The sequence below is a fragment of the Globicephala melas genome, chromosome 6 (assembly GCF_963455315.2).
Source record: "Globicephala melas chromosome 6, mGloMel1.2, whole genome shotgun sequence".
NCBI lineage: Eukaryota > Metazoa > Chordata > Mammalia > Artiodactyla > Delphinidae > Globicephala > Globicephala melas.
Window position 1 is genome coordinate 54218548 of NC_083319.1, and position 20147 is coordinate 54238694.

The 20147-nt window shown below is 36.4% G+C and overlaps 1 protein-coding gene across 4 annotated transcripts in view; it reads right to left on the reverse strand.

Annotated features, from left to right (window-relative positions):
• Nucleotides 1-20147, reverse strand: part of RFX3 (regulatory factor X3) — a 289839-nt gene that overhangs the window by 223255 nt on the left and 46437 nt on the right. Inside the window, exon 1 of one of the 4 annotated variants that reach the window (XM_060299987.1) lies at nucleotides 8875-8926. The exons of 2 other annotated variants lie outside the window; for them this stretch is intronic. In XM_060299987.1, coding sequence (XP_060155970.1) covers nucleotides 8875-8908 — 34 coding nt within the window. In that variant the 5' untranslated portion in view covers nucleotides 8909-8926. Of the gene's footprint in view, nucleotides 1-8874; nucleotides 8927-20147 lie in introns of those variants that run through there. One more of the 4 variants, XM_060299985.1, reaches the window with a different exon arrangement.

Here is a 20147-nt window from a genome sequence, read left to right on the forward strand (position 1 = left end):
CCAACTGTCTTTTCAACCGCAGCTTCTGGGCTGCTGTCGAACAAACAAAGGAACTGCAGGATATTTTGAGTACTTTTGAAAGATGATCACACTTAGCCACTCTCTGGTCAAAAGAAACCACAAAGCGTTACACAATTACCTTTCCAAAAATGATCCCTCAAGTTTTAGAAACATGTGAAAATGGATATTTTCACTGAAGAACAGCTTGATTTACAGTCTTAAAATCCTCATTTGAATAGATGTATTATTTGACTTCTTCAAATAAGGTGAATCAGTTAGAGTTGAAGGAAATTTTCAGTTACTGAATACAGAGTCACAATTTGATCTATAATTTGGAAGTATCAATCTTAAATTACAAATACTAATATGCTTAAAAAGAACTTCCTCACGTTTGGCAGTCAGGTGAGATTCTGTCCGTCTGTGCCCCTCACCCACAGCCAAGCACACAGACACTCAAATGCACCAAGTGGCAATCACTTCTTAAAATTCACTTCGTGAATCTGCTCTACAGTTTTAAGAATTTGTGTATCTGGTCCTTTCTGAGCTCCAAAACACTGCTAATTCTTGTAGAGAGGAACTTTGCTGTCAATCACTGCTCCCTTTTGCCACGCAAATATGTGCTGCAGCTTTCACTTGTCACTCCTATTGTATGTAATGTAGGCAGCTTAGCACTAAATCAATTTAAGGAACTGCAGAAGTTAAATACATACATTATTATGATGATGACAGAAAAGGCAATGAATGTCTCGCAGCTCCATTTGCTTTCTTTGTTAAGAAAGAAAAGCTAATTATCTGCAGCTGTCAACCATGAAGACCTAGACCTATTTAAGTCAACATTAGCCTTGAAAAACTGAAAACATTTCTCATATTTTTGCCCAATTGTTTTCTTTTTGCAAGAAGAAATCTCATTACAAAATATTAAACATTCTGAAGGACAATGTAAAAACAAGCTGAAAAATGTAACACTAAACATTTGTATCCCTTTTCTTAACCAATTCATTTTAATACTTAAAAAAACTGACTGCCAATTTTTTGTAATATCCATCCTCTAATTAGCGTAGCCAAAATTTAGACAGATATAAAGCCTCTCTATGTAAATTCATATTAAAAAAATTCAACTGAAACCCCAGACTAGTGGTTGCAATGAAATTTCATTAAGATGATCAAAGGAGACATTTTAGCCATTTATTTAATTAACAAAAGGAAAGAAAGAAAAACACGTTCCAAAGTTAAAATGCTGATAAATGACAGAAAATTCACACTGAATCACCAGCTTCTATGTTGTATAATGTTGTCTTTATCTACCAATCTTCCATTTTTCAATCTAGTCCATTAGAATCTAGAACTGAACAGCTAACTGGTTTTGAATTTTCTTTTTCTAAATTTAAGGATCAACTTGTATATTTCCTGGATATCAAATAAGAATGAAAAGAACACTCTTAATAAGTGAAAAAAAATCCAAGCTTATTATCATCAATATATAAACTACGGAATCTCTTAACAGTGTGTTCTTAAAAGTTTTCAAAGGTCATTATTCTTAATTATGAACATAAACATTCTCTACATTTGCTCTTACTGAGTTTTCAGTGATAAAACATTATTTTCTTGTTATTTCTTTTGAAGAGCTCTTCTCACAAGAATACACTTAATAGTATTTTAAAATTCCATATTAAAACACTGCCCATTTAGCTGTCTAATGAATTTTTTAAACACATGTACCCCTAATATAAGCAAAACCAACAAAGATAAATTGAAACTCAATCACGTAAGAAAAAATTTGACAAATGGCCTAACAGAATTATAGTTTTAAAAATAATAGCTTCATGTTTAAGTTCCTAAACCAGCCTTAAGGAGAAGTCTTTTCTAACTACACCTAACCCACAGTTCCAAGATTCTGATTTGCTACAATTCCTCCCTTCCATCTGAAGGAATCACTATTGTATTTGTAGGAGACAAGGAAGAAAAAGGTCAAGAACTGATAACAGCATAAAAAGCAAACTCATCTCAGATCCAAGAATCACATGTGGAAATGGCTAAGGTATAGACACAGACATGGCCTGTGCGATAAGTAAAGAAATAATATAGTTAAGGAGCTACGCTACGCCAAACATTAAGTAAATTTTCCACTGTCCCCAAACTAGTAATTGACAGGATCAAGATTCCATCCTAACTTTGGACAACAAAGCCCAGGTTCTTTTCGTAACACAATACTACCTCCAAGCAGAATTCTTCTCTGGCTTTACATTTTTAGAAATCTGTATCTATCAAGATTGAGTGATGGTTGCCATCCTTTACAATTGATGATGCTGGTGACAGTGTTATCCAAATGCACATACACAGCAGAAATGACAAAAATATGATTAGGAGGCAATCATTCTAATATTCTTTGTATTATTTATATTGCTAAGATATTTGGGAACAGATAAGAAGCCTGTGGCTATTTCTTTTCTAACTTTCTGAAATCTGTTCAAGATAATAATTCCCAGTTGATCACTATTTTATAAAAACATAAAAATAGCATCTACAACTAATGTAACTCTCACAACTCTGTGAGACGGATTATTATTGTACACAGGTGAGAGAAATAAGGTTCAAGATTGTGGTGACGGGGCTTTCCTGGTGGCACAGTGGTTGAGAGTCCGCCTGCCGATGCAGGGGACATGGGTTCGTGCCCCGGTCCAGAAAGATCCCACATGCCGTGGAGCGGCTAGGCCCGTGAGCCATGGCCGCTAAGCCTGCGCGTCCGGAGCCTGTGCTCCGCAACGGGAGAGGCCACAACAGTGAGAGGCCTGCGTACCCAAAAAAAAAAAAAAAAAAAAAAGATTGTGGTGACTTGGCACAAATTACCAAACTACTAATAGAGCAATTCCAAATGCAGGCCTGCCCTACTCACAACTGAGGACACTTCCCATTATGTACTAGATGCCACCGTAACTTTATACATCGCCATAACTTTGTTACATGCCCCCTCACTTGGTCCTCAGAACAACCCTGTAATGAAACAAGGCAGGCAGGTAATATTATTCTGGCCTCATTTTACAAATGAGAAAACTGAGACTCACAGAGAATTTAAACCACTTGCTTTAGGATCCTTCAGAGTAATGGCAAAGTCTCAAACACAGGCCTCCTGACTCCACGTCCAGTGTCTGTCACTGTAATTTTTACTGTCAATTACAAGTTGGCTTTAATATATCTTTGAAACATTTCTATGCTTACCCTGTGTAACTTGGTCTCTCTAAATCTGAAATCTACTAAATGTAAGTGAGCTCATAAAAGCATCATGTTTATGCTTCCATATGACATAACTTATGTTTCCAATACAGAATTTATTTTCCAAAGATATTTGTCTATGACTGTCAAAAAGATTTCCACCCAGATTTTGACTGATCAAGAACAAGGTTTCTAATACTAGAAAAAAATCCTACTTGAATCCCAATGGAAAAAAAGATGCCTAATTTGAGAGTTTAAATTATGAATCAGCCTTCTCCTTGCTTACATCCACTTAATAGGCCAGACAGTAGTACTGCCTTTCTGTCATTAATTCCTCAGAATCTTTCTAACCAAATGCACTGCCATTTCTGAAAGCCAGAATGATCTCATTTAGTAAAGCAGCTTCTTGCCCTTTCATTAGGCCCTAATCTAAATTACAGTATAAAGACATAGGCTCTGTATTCATGACTGGCTCATGAAAAAGGGCACTAGCTGGCCATGTGGCCTGATGAAGTCCTGGGACACAGAAGGGTCTTTTTTGGACTTTATCATTCCAAGAGCAGGGAATTTATTTTGAGCCAGAAAAATAAAATATAATCTTGGGCCACCTGGTTCTGTAACACTCTATATTTGTTTAGAAAGGTCACTGTTGTCAAGTTATTGAATGTTATCTCTGGAATTGACAGGAAGAGAGAAGTTTTTGAAAGCAGGCCAGGAATATTAAAGCACCGGATATTAAGGTGTAAAGTAGTATTTAAAAGCTTGGGCTCTGCCACAGTTCAAATCCTAGCTCATGGCCTTGGGCAAGGCACCAGTTTTCTTAATCTATTTTACCCATCTATAAAACTTAGATAATAACATTCTAGAGGAATATTTGTAACAATAAAATTATGTAACAGTTATACGTCATTAGTCTACAGTTACCATTCAAAACTTATTCGATAATTATTATCTGTTAATTTTTGTTCTCCTTTTACTTTAGTTTGGCATGAAACTAAAGTTTCATTGCTTTTATTAAACCCTTCTCCAGACAACAAAGTGGAATTTAAATAGAGACTCACAATTTATGCTACGCACATAAAATATATAGATTTAGAGCCTATCTTTAACAAAACTTCAGTCTATCTTAAGCAACAGTCACTTCTTTTTTTAATCAGATTTATAGCAGCTATTGTTTTGTTAGTGGAATGACTGGGTCACTGTGTCACTCAAGAATGAATACTAAGCAAATATCAAATCTGCATCTGAACTTCAGTGGGACTAGTACTGCTGCTTTACTGGACCACTGTCACAGTATCCTGATATTGCTATACGACAGTTATTTTCTTTGTATTAGGTAGTTTTCTAATCGTGTTTCATAGAAGTACTATGACCCAACTGTTGCAGCAACAATACGATCCAGAGGTGATACAGACAGGCTATTTACCCCCTTTCTCTTTGTGAAATCAGCAATGTGGCTAAAAATATAAAAATAATTAAAACGTACAGTTAGAAAAGCAGCTCAATCAAAACGCCATCCAGAATGTTGCCAAACAGCACTGTTTTCAGTTCAGCAGGCCAGATTCCAGACTGACTTACATAACCCCTTTTGTATCTCAATGGTGGGCAAATATTTCACCTGCACTTCGGCAGGAATGGCCATCGTGATGTATTGAATTGAACTATCCCCACACATGACTGCTTTCTCCCAAATCAAAGTAAGCACTAAAAACTGGAGCAAAAGTTACTGTCTCAGGCTAGGAAACAACATTTCTATCTGTTTTCTACTTCAAGTATTAGCTGTTTTGCAGTTTCCTGCTCGGTGTCAATGAAAATAGGTACACATCTTCCATGTGAGCTGCTGGGTGGGTTCTCTGCTTCCTCCACATCAACCTAAGAGATTTATGAGTTATCAAAAACACATTTCAAACTCCAGGTTCTAAGCAAGAAGACTACTTACAGATCAACAGACAGAAGTCTAACATAAAAGTACTGAATTAAGGGCTATAAAGGGAAGGATCAGAGAAATTTGTAAGCTTACACAGAAAAATAAATATGAGAAGCTCTCTTGACCAGCCTCATTTACCCAACTTGCTAATTGAACCCACACTCTCCACTTCCTCTGCAACCATACGGACAGATGCCTGTGGTGTGCTGAAAACTCACGGCATGTGGACTACTCTCTGGTATGCCCCTCACTTCTGCTCCCTAATGCTGAGTATATCTTCTCCCCAAATCAGTAGTATTTGCTGATTAGGGGAGTTTTATTGTTACTGTAATTAACAAATTTAATTACATATTAGATAAACAATGAAAGCAAAAACAAAAGCTAATGTATCAAAAACTAAGTCAAAAGCTTTGAAAGACTTGATAAAGGCAAATCACTACAGAACAGTGCTGTTGACATAGGCAAGGGTAAGAGAAATACAAAAACTGGTGGAAATCATAAAATATAGAATAGTGGCTCTCAAACTTTAGCAAGGAGGCCTTGAGAAAACAGATTGCAGATCTCCACCTTCTTAGCGTGATTCAGTAGGTTGGGGGTAAGACCAAAGAATTTGCATGCTAAGAAACTCCTATGTGATACTGATGATGCTGGTCTGGGAACCACACTTTGAGAACCACTGCTTTTCAACTCTCTATAGTTTTAATCTAGAGAAACAAAATGTAAACTGGAAATGATTTGTTATAAATATAGATTTAAGAAAGACTTATTGTTCCAGTCAGCAAACCCATACTATAAGGAAAGGCCTTGGCCCTAATCAAAAGACAGTCTATTTATAGGCTTTGAATTAAAATGTTAGTGGGATGTATGCATCATCTTTTATGATCTGTATTAACTGACTTTTTTCAATTAATGGACAAACTATGAGAACCAAACTCATCAGAAGAGATCTCCTGTCAGATACTGGTTATAAAAGTATTACCAGTCTAAAAATCCCTTCACCTTCACTATTTTTAAGAGGAAAATTCTAACGTGATACAATTGGTTAAAAAACTTCCTAAGAACACAAGCTTACTATATCAATGAAGCGTTTAAAATAAAAGTTTGCATATCACTGTCTGCAATTTACATATGAGATTTCTGAGTCGGAGAGGATAAGAAACATATCTTAAGGTAGTCAACCAAGCGGCAGAGTCAAGACTTGAATACAGATCTGCCCCCAAATTCAAAGTGGCTTTTTTTCCCCCAAACTTATAACATTGCAGTATGATCTTTGGAAGAGTCAAAGAGAAGTTAGAAACAACGCTGAGCTCCCAATCAATCTACATGTCCACAAAATAGAAAATGCCCCAATTTATTCAGCTGTGAGGACTAGATGGATCATGAGCATTGTATCTTCTGTTTTGAATATGATCGTAAGCATCATCCATAAGCTGTACTTACTATTAAATGGCTAGCTCATCAAATATAGGGCACTGGAAGAGAGCTGCTCTACCATCACTGAAGCAAAGTTTTTGGCAACACAACCCCACTTAGGCAAGAAATCTGTGTAGAATGGATGACAGAAAGATTCACACGCAGATACAACAGGGTAAGTGAAATGGAGAAAACCATGTTCAGAGAGCGTCAAAGAAGCACATTAGGTATACGCGGAAGAAACGCATCCAAAGATACGGCATTTATGGAATGCTTGGAAACAAGAGCAGACAAGCCACCCAGTGACAGCAATCACCACTATGATGATGCCATTAAAGCACACTTACCATTTTAGAAACTACAGGTAGTGACAAAAGCATTTTATCGTTGCCTTATAACGTGGTGATGTCTAACATAGTATCATATGAATTCCAAAAGCAAAGAGGATCATATCTGGTAAAGTATGAAGTAATTCAAATGTCCAGTTCTACACATTCAATCTAATATATTTAAAACACTAGCCCCAAGTAGTATTCTAGTATTTGAGATCAGGGAGCAGTGTGAAGATTTGTAATAATTATAGGAAATCTCCTAAAGTAGCTATTCTGTTCTTTAGAAAGTGATTTAGGAGTAAATAAAGACCTAACATAACCTAGGAGTGGTTAGGGTGGCCATTATAAAACAAAACAAAACAAAACAAAAAACATAAAATAACAAGTGTCAGTGAGGATGCAGGGAAATGGGAACTTTTGTCCACTGCTGGTGGAAATGTAAAATGGTGCAGTTGTTATGAAAAGTAGTATGGAGGTTGCTCAAAAAATTAAAAATAGAACTACCAAATGATCCAGCAATCCCACATCCAAAAGAACTGAAAACAGGATCTTGAAGAGATATTTGTACACCCATGTTCAATACAGCATTATTCAAAATAGTCAAGAAGTGGAAGCAACTTAAATGCCCATCAATAAATAAATGGATAGCATGGATTGGGAGTTTGGGATTAGCAGACGCAAACTATTATATAGAGAATGAATAAACAATAAGGTCCTACTGAGAACTATATTCAATATCTTGTAATAAACCATAATAGAAAGGAATATGAAAAAGAACATATATGTATAGCTGAATCGCTTTGCTGTACAGCAGAAATTAACACATTATAAATCAACTATACTTCAATAAAAGAGAACTGAAAAAAACTATACTTCAATAAAATGAATTTTAAATAAATAAATAAATGGATAAATAGTATACCTGGGAGGTATTGAGGGTTTGGTTCCAGACCACCTCAATAAATCGAATACTGCAACAAAGTGAGTCACATGAATTTTTCGTTTTCCAATGCATATAAAAGTTACATTTACAGTATACTACAGTCTATTAACTGTGCAACAGTATTATGTCTAAAAAAATGCATAAACCTCAATTAAAAAACTTCATTGCTAAAAAATGCTAACCATCGTCTGAGCCTTCAGCAAGTCATAACCTTTTGCAATAGGAAAATCAAGTCACCATAACAAATATAATAATAATGAAAAAGCTTGAAATATTGGGAGAATTACGAAAATGTGATGCAAAGACAGGAAGTGAGCAAATACTGTTGGAAAAATGGCACCGACAGACTTGTTTAATGCAGGGTTGCCACAAACCTTCAAATTTGTTAAAAAAAAAAAAAAAGCAATATCTGAGAAGCACAATAAAGCAAAGCACAATAAAATGAGGTATGCCTGTACAATGGAACATTATTCAGCCTTAAAAAACAAGGCAGTCCTGTCATATTCTACAACATGGATAAACCTTGACGACATTATGCTAAGCGAAATAAGACAGTCACAAAAACACAAACACTGCATGATTCTACGTTTACAAGATATTTAAAATAGTAAAAGTCCTAGAAAGTGGAATGGTGGTTACCAGAGGCTGAGGGGAGGGGAGAAAGGAGAATTATTCTTCACAGGTATAAAGTTTCAGTTTTGCAAGCTGAAAAAGTTCTAGGGTTCTGTTGCACAACAATGGGCAAATAGTTAACGTGTTGTACTGTACAGTTAAAAATGGTTAATCTGGTTAGAGAAAAAAACATAGGAATAAAAATGTCTTGAAAACTTTGGTAAGCTTATAGAAAAAGTACTAAAAAGGTTCACTGTAACTTGCTTAAGAAACAAAATAATCTTACTAGATTCAATTTTAATCATCATAACCTCTTAATAACACTAATTTCTATCAAATTCTAGGAATCTATGATTTAAATTTGTTACTTATAATGGAAAGGGGGTACACCATAACAGAATTACTTGGAGGACTTTTAAAATATTACTTATTCTCACCCAGAGAGATGCTCCCAGTTGAGTGAGCCATCATTACTGATGCAACTGTGCTACATTCTTCAACTGTGCTGGGACTGAAAACAGATTGAGAATTGCATTTTTAAATGATAGTTTAAATCAGTAATAAGAAAATTCAATTTAATCACTTTTCCTATAATAAGGACATTACAAGTATTGTTTGATATAATTAAACTTTCTTCACACTATAAAGCTAAACATGGGTTTTATTTTCTGAAGGCATATGTAAGACATTATAAGCGTGGCTGCTTGAACAATGAACAATCCTTGTTATGAGATCACATATGCATTTGGGCTGGGTACCCATGGAGAACAGAATCAACAATATATGGAAAATGCAGGCAGAAATACCTCTCAAGACTTCTAAAATATTCTGTCCAGAACATTTTTCTTTTTGACAACCCTTTCCTACGTGCATTTATCTCCAGATGCCTTTTTCCCATGATCTCCTCTCTTCTCCAAAGCATTTTTCTCATCGTTTCTTTCCCATATTTAGAGGAAGGGGAAGAACTAAATTTTCCATACCCAAACTTTCAGAAACAAAGTAAAGAGAATTTCTCATTTCCATACATTACTGTTTCATTTCCCGGGAAACAAAGCTACATTTTAAGAACCCAGGGTTAATGGAATCTTTTCACATTGATCTCACTTTGGTGCATTTTTCACTATGGTAAAAATACCGTATTTTTAAAATCTATCGATAAGTATCCAATAGTATCAAAAAATTAAGCCCCAAAGAGGATCCACTGACCAATATTCTCTACTGGTAACATTCCTTAAAGATTACAAAAACATATTATTTTACATGGAAATTACACATTATAACTTCTACTCTTTAAGGGTATATTTGAGCTCTGTAATATCTTTTTTTTTCTCATTTCCTGCCTTCTGTTGTGTTAAACAGATACTTTCTAGTGTATCTTTTTCATTCCCTTGTTGTTCCTTTCACTATAATTTTTTGACTTATTTTCTTAGTGGTTGCTCTGGAAATTAGCATTTTAATTTAAAACATTCTAGTCTGGATATATACTAACCTAATTTCAATAATAACTTAAAACTTTCCTCTAATATGCCTCTGTTCCCTTGCCTTCCTTTTTATTGTCAAACTACATCTCTATGTGTTATAAACCCATCAACAGTTTTATTATTATTGCTTTATGCAGTTGTCTTTTAAAACATAAGTTACAAAGAAAAATGCATCTATATGTATTTTTATATGTATGTCTTTCATAATACCTATGTAGTTACCTTTACCATTGCTCTTTATCTCATGTGGATTTAAGTTTACTGACTAGTGTCTTTTTGTTTCAACTTGAAGGACTCCCTTTAATACTTCTTATAGGGCACATTTGCTAGTAACAGACTCTCTCAGTTTTTGTTTATTTCTAAGTGTCTTAATTTCTCCTTCATCTTTGAAGGAGATTTTAGCTAGATACAGAATTCCTGGTTGACAGCTTTTTTCCTTCAACTTTGAAAATGTCTTCCAGCATCCGTGGTTTCTGATAAGAAGTCAGCTATTGATCTTATTTTTCTCTTCATATTTTCAAGATTTCTTTGTCTTTCATTTTCGTAAATTTAACTATGATGTCTAAATTCGACTATGGTTTGACTATGATGGGTTTATTCTACTTGGAGTACACTAAGTTTCTTTAATGCGTAAATCAGTATTTTTTCAGCAAGTTTGGGAGGTTTTCTGTCATTTCTTTTAACATTCTTTCTGCTTTTTGTGGGTTTTTTTTTTTGCTCTTCTTCTGGGACTCCCATTTTCCCATTATGTGTGTGTTGGTGCACTTGAGGTGTCCCATAGGTCTCTTGAAGCTCTGTTCATTTTCATTTTCTTTCTACTCCTCACACTGGATAATCTCTATTAAGTTACATTCAAGTTGACTAATATTTTCTTCTACCAACTCATATCAGTTATTGAGCCCCTCTGGTAAAATTTTCACTCTAGCTATCATACTTTTAAACTCCAAAATTTCTATATGGTTCTTTTAAAATAATTTCTATGCTTATTGCTATTCTCTTTGGTAAGATATTTCACACTTTCCTTTAATTCTTTAGACATGGTTTCATTTAGTTCTTTAAACATATTTACAATAGCTGACTTAAAGTCTTTGTCTATTAAGTCCGAATCTAGGCCCACAGGGACACTTTTCTGTTAGCTAGTTTTTCACTTTTTTCCCATGTATGTAGCATACTTTTCTATTTCTCATAATTTTTGTGTTGAAAACTAGACATTTTGGATAGTTTTAGATATCTATTTGGATATCTAAATAGATATCTGAAACTATCTATTTAACTAGATAGTTATCAAGCTATCTAGATAATGTATTTTAACAATTCTGGTGGCAGAATCTTCTACACTGCCCCACTAAGATTTTTTTCTCGCTAGTTCTCTTCTTTTTCTTGGTGCTGCTTATTTGTTTAGCACTTCCATGAACTAATTCTGTAGTCCCTGTATTATGTGGCCACTGAGTATTCTTCTTTTTGTTTTTAAGCCTGGCTTCCTGGATCAGTATAATTTAGTGGTCAACCAGTGATTGGTCAGAAGATTTCCTTAAATGTCTTGCCTGTATATCTTCCACCCTTTGCCAAAGCTAAAGGAACCTTCGTGAGAAGCCACACCTTCAAACTTCAGTTAGCTTGTAAGACAGCCCTAGCTTTCACTTCCTTCTTGCACAGAGCCTCAAGGTCAGCCAGAGGTGGATCCTCTCCTTTCCCAGGTCTTTCCTGGGCATATGCACAGCCTTGCACATCTGCAATCTTTTAGATATCTAGAAATATGTTGGAGCTTTTCAAAGTTCCCTATGGTTGGCTAATCCTCCAGGATTTCCTTCTACATTCCTGGCCAGGCTCTTGTTTGCCGCACGTGAAATCACAGCCTTAAACAGTGGAGATGTTGCCAACAGTTGCTATTGTTTCAGTAAAGCCCAGGGGGTAGGCATTTTCTTCCCCCCAACTGAGCTGAGCTCTAAGTCAAATCAATAGCCAATCACTCTCTGAGAACTGAGTTTTCCCAGGGAGATACAAGTTCGGACAAAATATTAACTGTGATCTAGGGATGGTGCTTTTCATGGATCTCCAAAAGTGGTCAGATCTCTCCACTGTCTGCAATGCTGCCAGTTTCTACCATACCACAAGCTGGGGAAGGAGGGAGAATGGGAGTGGGCACAAGTTAGATGCCACTGTCATCTCAAGGTTCAGTAGTCTTCTCTTGGATAGACAAGTTTCAGTTCATTCTCTGGCTTTGATCAATTGCCAGAACTCCGAAATGGTTGATTTTAGTTGTTTTGCATTTTTGTTGTGTTGGAGAGGGAGTACACTGAGGCCCTCACTCCAACAATTTGGAAGCCAATCAAGCTTTGTAATATTTTAAATCTATCTTCATGTATTTTTTTAAAACAAAGCATAAACAACAACAAAATTGTTTTTGAAAAATTATTCTTAATAAGCGTTTAGATCACTGGTTCTCATCTCTGGCAGAAACTTATAAAACATTTTGCAATTTTTTTTATTTTTATAATTTTATAACTTTAATTATATGGGAAAATAAAATATGCAGTATTTATAGTTAAATAGGAAGAAACTGATCTATGAGAGGGAAAAGATAAACTGCATGAGTAATGTTTCACTGCAGCATATCTTTCCTGTTAAGTAATATGTAAGTGATCAGAAACTGAGGTGAGTCCATGTCTTAGTTTTACTCTCAGTCCCAAAAGCCTTCCCAAGTCTTTGTGGACAACAGAAACAAGTTCAAGAGAGGAAGGAAGACTATGCCATCTTTTCTTAGCTGGCTAACCTAGGCCAAATCCATTTCAACTCTGACAGGGATAAAGAGAGTCACAAAAGACTGGGAGTAGGAAATTCAACAGAGAAGAAGAATCAGAGACCTGAAAATAGGAAGCAGCCCAATCTCCTGAGATTTCTCTGAAGAGACTCAGCACAGAGAGACTGGGTTTACCTCAGGTTTACCCAAGTATCGGCCAAACCTGTGTACTTAAAGGTTCAGTAAGATGAGCTTCTGGAAAGGAAAAATTATTCATTACTATTCTCTCTCTTCAACACTGCCTGACATTAGCAAACCAGAAAAAGACCAAAACTGTCAAAATAGGCCAAGAAAGGGTAACACCCTTTAGCAAGACTTTTATTTTCAAGTACACTGCCATGCTTCTCTGGCTTTTCTATTACTGTGTAACAAACCACCACAAAACTTATTGCTCAGAAAAACAAAAACAAAAACTATTTTTTTTGCTCATAGTTCTGCAACCTGGGCTGGGCTCAGCTAGTTCTTCTGCTCATCTTGCTGATGGTCACTCACACAATTGCTTTCAGCTAGCAGGTAGGAACTGGGCTCAGCTAGAATACTAGGATTAGGGTGACTGGGCTTCTGTCTCCATGTAACCTCAGAGCCGCTCTCTCTCTCCCCGCCTCTCCCTCTCTCTCTCCCTCTCTTCCTCTCTCCCTCTCCCTCTCTCCTTGTGGCCTCATTTCCACATGGTCTCTCTAGGAAGGTAGCCAGATTTCTGACATAATGGTTCAGGTCTCCCAGAAACATAAAAGCAAAAGCTACCTGGCTTTCTTAAGGCTTATGCCCAGACTTCAGACAGCTCTAATTCTGCTGCACTCTGTTTGTTAAAATAAGCTACAGGCCCAGTCCAGATTGAAAGGAAAGAGACTTCACAAGCGTGTGAATATCCAGAGATGTGGTTCATTGTAACCACCATCAACATAATAGACTACTAAAACATTAAAGCCAATGTTCAGATGACTGGAATGGGAGCAAACACAAGAAACTATAAAATGGCTAAAGTTAAATGAAGACTCATCAATTATAGTCAGATTCTATTCTCTGTTCTTTCCCATACTGAAGGTCAATCTAGGTTCAGTGAGAATCTTAATTATAGGTGGAAGGAAATGAACCTGATTAACCACTTATAAGCCATATGACCTTGGACGTCTGTCATTCTCTACAAGCCTCAGCTCCTCAATTGCAAAATGGAAAATTATACAGGCCCTGCTTTTCTTACTGGAAGACTGTACAGAGCAAATAAAACAAGAAATGAGAAAGAGCTCTGAAAACGAAACTGCTATACAAATATAAGGAAGTAATATTTACCTGACAAGATCCTAAGTATAGTCAGTCTAGCTAGGCTCCATTCTCTCTATTAATAAAATTATAATAATCACAGTTAATTACCTCATATGCTAAATTACTACCACAGCAATGATATTTTATATAGTAATGGGCTAAAATTATGTATTGTTACTATAAAGAATAAAAACAATAATACTAATGATTCATTGTTGTCTAATTATATGTCAGGTGCTGCTAAATACTTCAACTAAACTATAACTAACCCTTACAATAACTCAACAAAGTAGTTATTATCCCTCTTTTACAAATAAATAAACCGAGTCAAGAAATTGACTACTTAGAGTAACTTGCCAACAGTCACACAGCTAATAAGTGGAAAATCCATTTTGAATGTTTAATGTATACTAGGTGCTTGATAAGTATTTCTCATCTAAATTAAAGAAAAATAAATCTCTCTCACAATTCTTTTTTTATATGCAGCTGAAACTGGAATTACAGCAAACATATCTAATTAACATGAGCAATTCATCACCTTCCTCATCTGCAAAATGGTTTCCAATCAGAAAAGTACCTTCATTTTTTAAAAGATCTAATCTTGAATCCATCTACTGAATCATGAGTTATAATGGTCTTATTGTAATGAATGATAATTTCTTTTTACTCCCTTCTTTGTACCTTTCTGGATTTTCTGAATGTTTTATAGCATATAAATAAATTTTGTAATCATAATACAATAAAATTATTGTAATTTAAACAGCAACTGTCATAAGCCTGAGGCTCTGTAAACTTCCAAATGTTATTACTTTTAATATAAAATACTGATTAAAAGGCAGTTAATATGGATACTGAATGAAAATTTATTTTTATTCCTCTTTCAAATGACAAATTCAAGTCATAAATCCTTCATAGTTGTTTCTATTTACAAATTATTTAAATTTGTAATTTTGTTAAAAATTTCTCTTAAAAATATAAAAGCAAAGCAGAAATGTTTGTGCTATAAAATATAATTAGCATAAATGTGCTGTATGTCTTTAAGAAATAATTTGCATATATAAAGTCCTAGAGACTTAGATTCTATAGCTTAAAAAAATATAGCATCATCTTGGTATGTTAACTTGGGAGTTTATTAACTTATGCTCGTTATTTACAGTATAAGGAGAATTCTCAATTAGCCATTGGTAACATTATACACAACTAATCTTGCTTTTCAGTTTAGCCATTGTACCCGGAGTGTAACCAGTTTAGTTATTTGCTTTGTAGCTCTCTCAGCTCTATTTACTTGCAGGAAGCCTGTATTCTAGAAAAAGAAATGCTTAAAGTCAATTATTCAACTTGGATAGTGTGTGGACAAAGCGCATGGACAAGTGGGCAGCTACTATCCTCAAGGCTGAGTATGAATAACATCAAGATAGACCACTACACCATCCCACCATCCCTTACCTGATGACTTTGGAAACCTTTGGGGTCATTCTGTTGTCACAGTGATTGGGGAGAGGAAGTGGTTCTAATGCCATTTTGGCCCATAGTCGCTAAAACATGCTACAACATAGGATAACCCACCAAGAACTGTCCCATCCACAATGACAACTGTCCCCTGCTGAAAAAGGGACCATGATTTTCTTGTTCAACATTGTATTTCTAGCCTACAACATAGAGGCATTAATAATTTGTTGAAAAAAGTCAAAACAACAATTTCTAGCACTTAGTGAGATATAGATAATATAAAATAATGAGGACGGACAATGGAGAAACTAGACAGTTTTCTACCTCAACCTGAGACAAGCCTTTGTGGCTGGGCTCCAATATACCTAGGGGAAATCTATGATCAGACATATGTATACCCAAATATGTAGAAAAGCTTAATAGTCCATACCCACATCCAAATTATAAGGAGATTATCTTCCATTACAGATATTTAGGTATATGCCTCCTTATATTAGTAAAGATTAGTAAATATGTCAACTCAAGACATGAATACTGGTGCCAACTAAGCTCAATCTTGCCTTGGCAACTGGGTGGCCAAGCTGCCCACTTGTCCTTATAGTTTAAGAGTATGGGCTCTGGGGCTTCCCCGATGGCACAGTGGTTGAGAGTCCGCCTGCCGATGCAGGGGACACGGGTTCGTGCCCCGGTCTGGGAAGATCCCACATGCCGCGGAGCGGCTGGGCCCGTGAGCCATGGCCGCTGAGCCTGTGCGGCCTGCATATCGCAAAAAAAAAAAAAAAAGAGTATGGGCTCTGGTATAAGACTGCTGGGTTTAAATTTGGCTTTACTATGCATTATCTGAATAATTTACTTAACATCTTAATATATCATTCAAACCTTGGTAATTTACTTTCTTCTAGCATAGTCTTCTCACCTATAAAATGGAAAAATGAAACAGATTCACAACCCCCTACTGGAAGCCACTGGCTCAGATATGTCACATGACTCAGAATTTTTTTAATTTTAGAAAGCAATACCATACACAACACTGCAGATGGATCTGGGGCAGCAACCCATAACCATTCAAATTAACACTTCTGTAGCTAAATGAATGAATGTTCAAAGAGTGGGGTAAAGAAAGACCCTTAAGTACCTCACGTCATTTTGTTCAGGTTTTGCAGTTAAATTAGTTTTACCACAAACTTAGGGAAACTGGCTATTTGAAGAGCCTTTAGAAATTCAGAAGTGACGATAATGTAGGATAGCTGGGGAGTAGGGGGTGGAGCAGGAAGGATAGGGGTGAATAGCAGTCAGAAGGGAACCTAAGATAATTATGCTAATTAAAACAAAATGAGAGTTGACTGACCATAAATTCCAAGAAACTAATGCATCTGTCACACTGAACTTTTAAGTAAACAGTTACTTCCTTTCAATAAAAGTGAGTTTTCCAGAAGTTAAAATCTGAAGACATTTAATATTTTCTGCTTCACCTGTGGTTTCCTACTTACAACTCCATATGGCTTTCTTCCTAAGAGTGAGTCTGATATTGAAGTTTTTGCTCAAGGTAGGACCAAAACTGGTGTCTCCTTAATATAATAAAGCAATTAAATTCTTGTTGACCACTGCAGGACAAAGTGAAATTTGAGAAATTAAATAGTAAATGCCAGAAGTATGTTGAATCTTATATCCCAAATGACTGAAGTTCAATTTTCCCCTTCATCCCCTCCCTGTTCTATTGGTTTTCCTGATCCAAACTCCTAAACAAACATTAAGACTTATGGAGGAATGAAGGGAACTACAGGCATACCTTGTTTTATTGTGCTTTGCTTTACTGCACGTGGAGATACTGCGCTTTTTACTAATTGAAGGTTTGAGGCAACCCTGCGTCAAGCAAGTCTATTGGCGCTATTTTTCCAACAGTACGTGCTCATTTTGTGTCTCTGTGTCACATTTTGGTAATTCTTACAATATTTCAAACTTTTTTATTATTATATTGTTATGGTGATCTGCAATCAGTGATCTTTGATGTTACTGTTGTAATTGTTTGGGGCACCATGAACCACACCCATACAAGATGGTGAACTTAACTGACAAATTTTGTGTGTGTTCTGGCTGCTCCACCAGCCAGCCGTTCCGCCATCTCTTTCTCTCCCTCTCCTTGGGCCTCCCTATTTCTTGAGACAAAACAATACTGAAATTAGGCCAATTAATAACCCTACAATGGCCTCTAAGTATTCATGTGAAAGGAAGAGTCACACATCTCTCACTTTAAATCAAAAGCTAGCAGGACTTCCCTGGCGGACCAGTGGTTGAGACTTAACCATCCAATGTAAGGGGTGTGGGTTCGATCCCTGGTTGGGGAGCCAAGATCCCACATGCCTCGAGGCCAAAAAACCAAAACATAAAACAGAAGCAATATTGTAACAAATTCAATAGACTTTAAAAAAATGGTCCTCATCAAAAAAAAAAACAAAAGTCATTAAAAAAATAAATCAAAAGCTAGAAATGATTAAGCTTAGTGCGGAAGGAATGTCAAAAGCCAAGACAGGCCGAAAACTAGGCCTCTTGTACCAAACAAGTAGCCAAGTGGTAAATACAAAGGAAAAGTTCCTGAAGGAAATTAAAAGTGAACACACAAATTAAAAGGGAACACACAAATGAAAAGTGAAACAGACTTCATGCTAATATGGAAAAAGTTTTAGTGGTCTGGAGAGAAAATCAACCAGCTATAAGATTCCTTTAAGCCAAAGCCTAATCCAGAATAAGGCTCTAACTCTCTTCAATTCTATGAAAGTTGAGAGGTGAAGAAGCAGCAGAAGAGAAGTTTGAAGCTAGCAGAGGTTGGCTCCTGAAGCCTAAGGAAAGAAGCCATCTCAGTAACATAAAACCACAAGGTGAATAAAGCAGCAAGTGCTGATGCGGAAGCTGCATTAGGTTATCCAGAAGATCTAGCTAAGATAATTCAAGAGGGTGGCTACACTAAACAAAAAATTTTCAATGTAGACAAAACAGCCTTATAATGAAAGATGATGCCATCTAGGACTTTCATAGGTAGAGAAGAGAAGTCAATGCCTGTCTTCAAAGCTTCAAAGGACAGGCTGACTCTCTTGTTAGGGGCTAATGCAGCTGGTGACGTTGTTGAAGCCAGTGCTCATTTACCATTCTGAAAATCCTAGCCCTTAAGAATTCTGCTAAATCTCCTCTGCCTGTGCTCTATAAATGGAACAAAGCCTGGATGACAGCATATCTGTTTACAACATGGTTTACTGAATATTTTAAGCCAACTGTGGTGGCCTACTGCTCAGAAAAAAGATACTTTTCAAAATATGACTGCTCATTGATAATGCACCTGCTCACCCAAGACCTCTCATGGAGATATACAACAAGATTAAGGTTGTTTCCATGCCTCCTAACACAACATCCATTGTGCAGCCCATGAATCAAAAGAGTAATTTCAACGTTCAAGTTTTATTATTTAAGAAATGTATTTCATAAGGCTATAGCTGTCATAGATAGTGATTCCTCTGATGGATGTGGTCCAAGTCAACTGAAAACCTTCTGGAAAGGACTAACAATCCTAGATGCCATTAAGAACATTCATGATTCATGGGAAGAGGTCAAAATATCAACACTGACAGGAATTTAGAAGAAGTTGATCCCAACCCTCATGGATGACTTTGAGGGGTTCAAGATTTCAGTAGAGGAATTAAATGTAGATGTGGCAGAAATAGCAAGAGAACTAGAAGTGACGCCTGAAGATGTGGCTGAATTGCTGCAATCTCATGATAAAAGTTGCACAGATGAGGAGTTGCTTCTTATGGATAAGCAAAGAAAGTAGTTTCGTGAGATGGAATCTACTCCTGGTGAAGACACTATGAAAATAGTTGAAATGACAACTAAGGATTTAGACCAGTACGTAAACTTAGTTGATAAAATAATGGCAGGTTTTGAAAGGAATGACTCCAATTTTGGAAGAAGTTCTACTATGGGTAAAATGCTATCAAACAGCCTTGTATGCTACAGAGAAATCCTTTGTTTAAGGAAGAGTCAATCAATGATGGTAAACTTCATTGTTGTCTTATTTTAAGAAATGGCCAGGGCTTCCCTGGTGGCGCAGTGGTTGAGAGTCCGCCTGCCGATGCAGGGGACACGGCTTCGTGCCCTGGTCCGGGAAGATCCCACATGCCGCGGAGCGGCTGGGCCCATGAGCCAAGGCCGCTGAGCCTGCGCGTCCGGAGCCTGTGCTCCGCAACGGGAAAGGCCGCAACAGTGAGAGGCCCGCATACCACAAAAAAAAAAAAAAAAAAAAAAATGGCCACAGCCACTGCAACCTTTAGTAACCAACATCCTGACCAGTAGCAGCAATCAACATAGAGGCAAGACCCTCTATGTTCTACCAGCAAAAAGATTATGACTCACTGAAGGTTAGCATTTTTTAGCAATGAAGTATTTTTTAAAATTAAGGTATGCATTATTTTTTTAGACATAATGCTATTGCATACTTAATAGACTACAGAATACTGTAAATATAACTTCTATATGCACTGAAAAACCAAAAAATTCGTATGACTCAGTTTACTGCAAGGTTCACTTTATTGTAATGGTCTGGAACTGAACCTGCAATATCTCCAAGGTATGCCTGTATCATTTATTAAGCACTACTATGTACCAAGCACTGCATTATGTACTTCACATATATCCCTTATTTAGTTTTCACAAGGCTGCAAGGCAACAG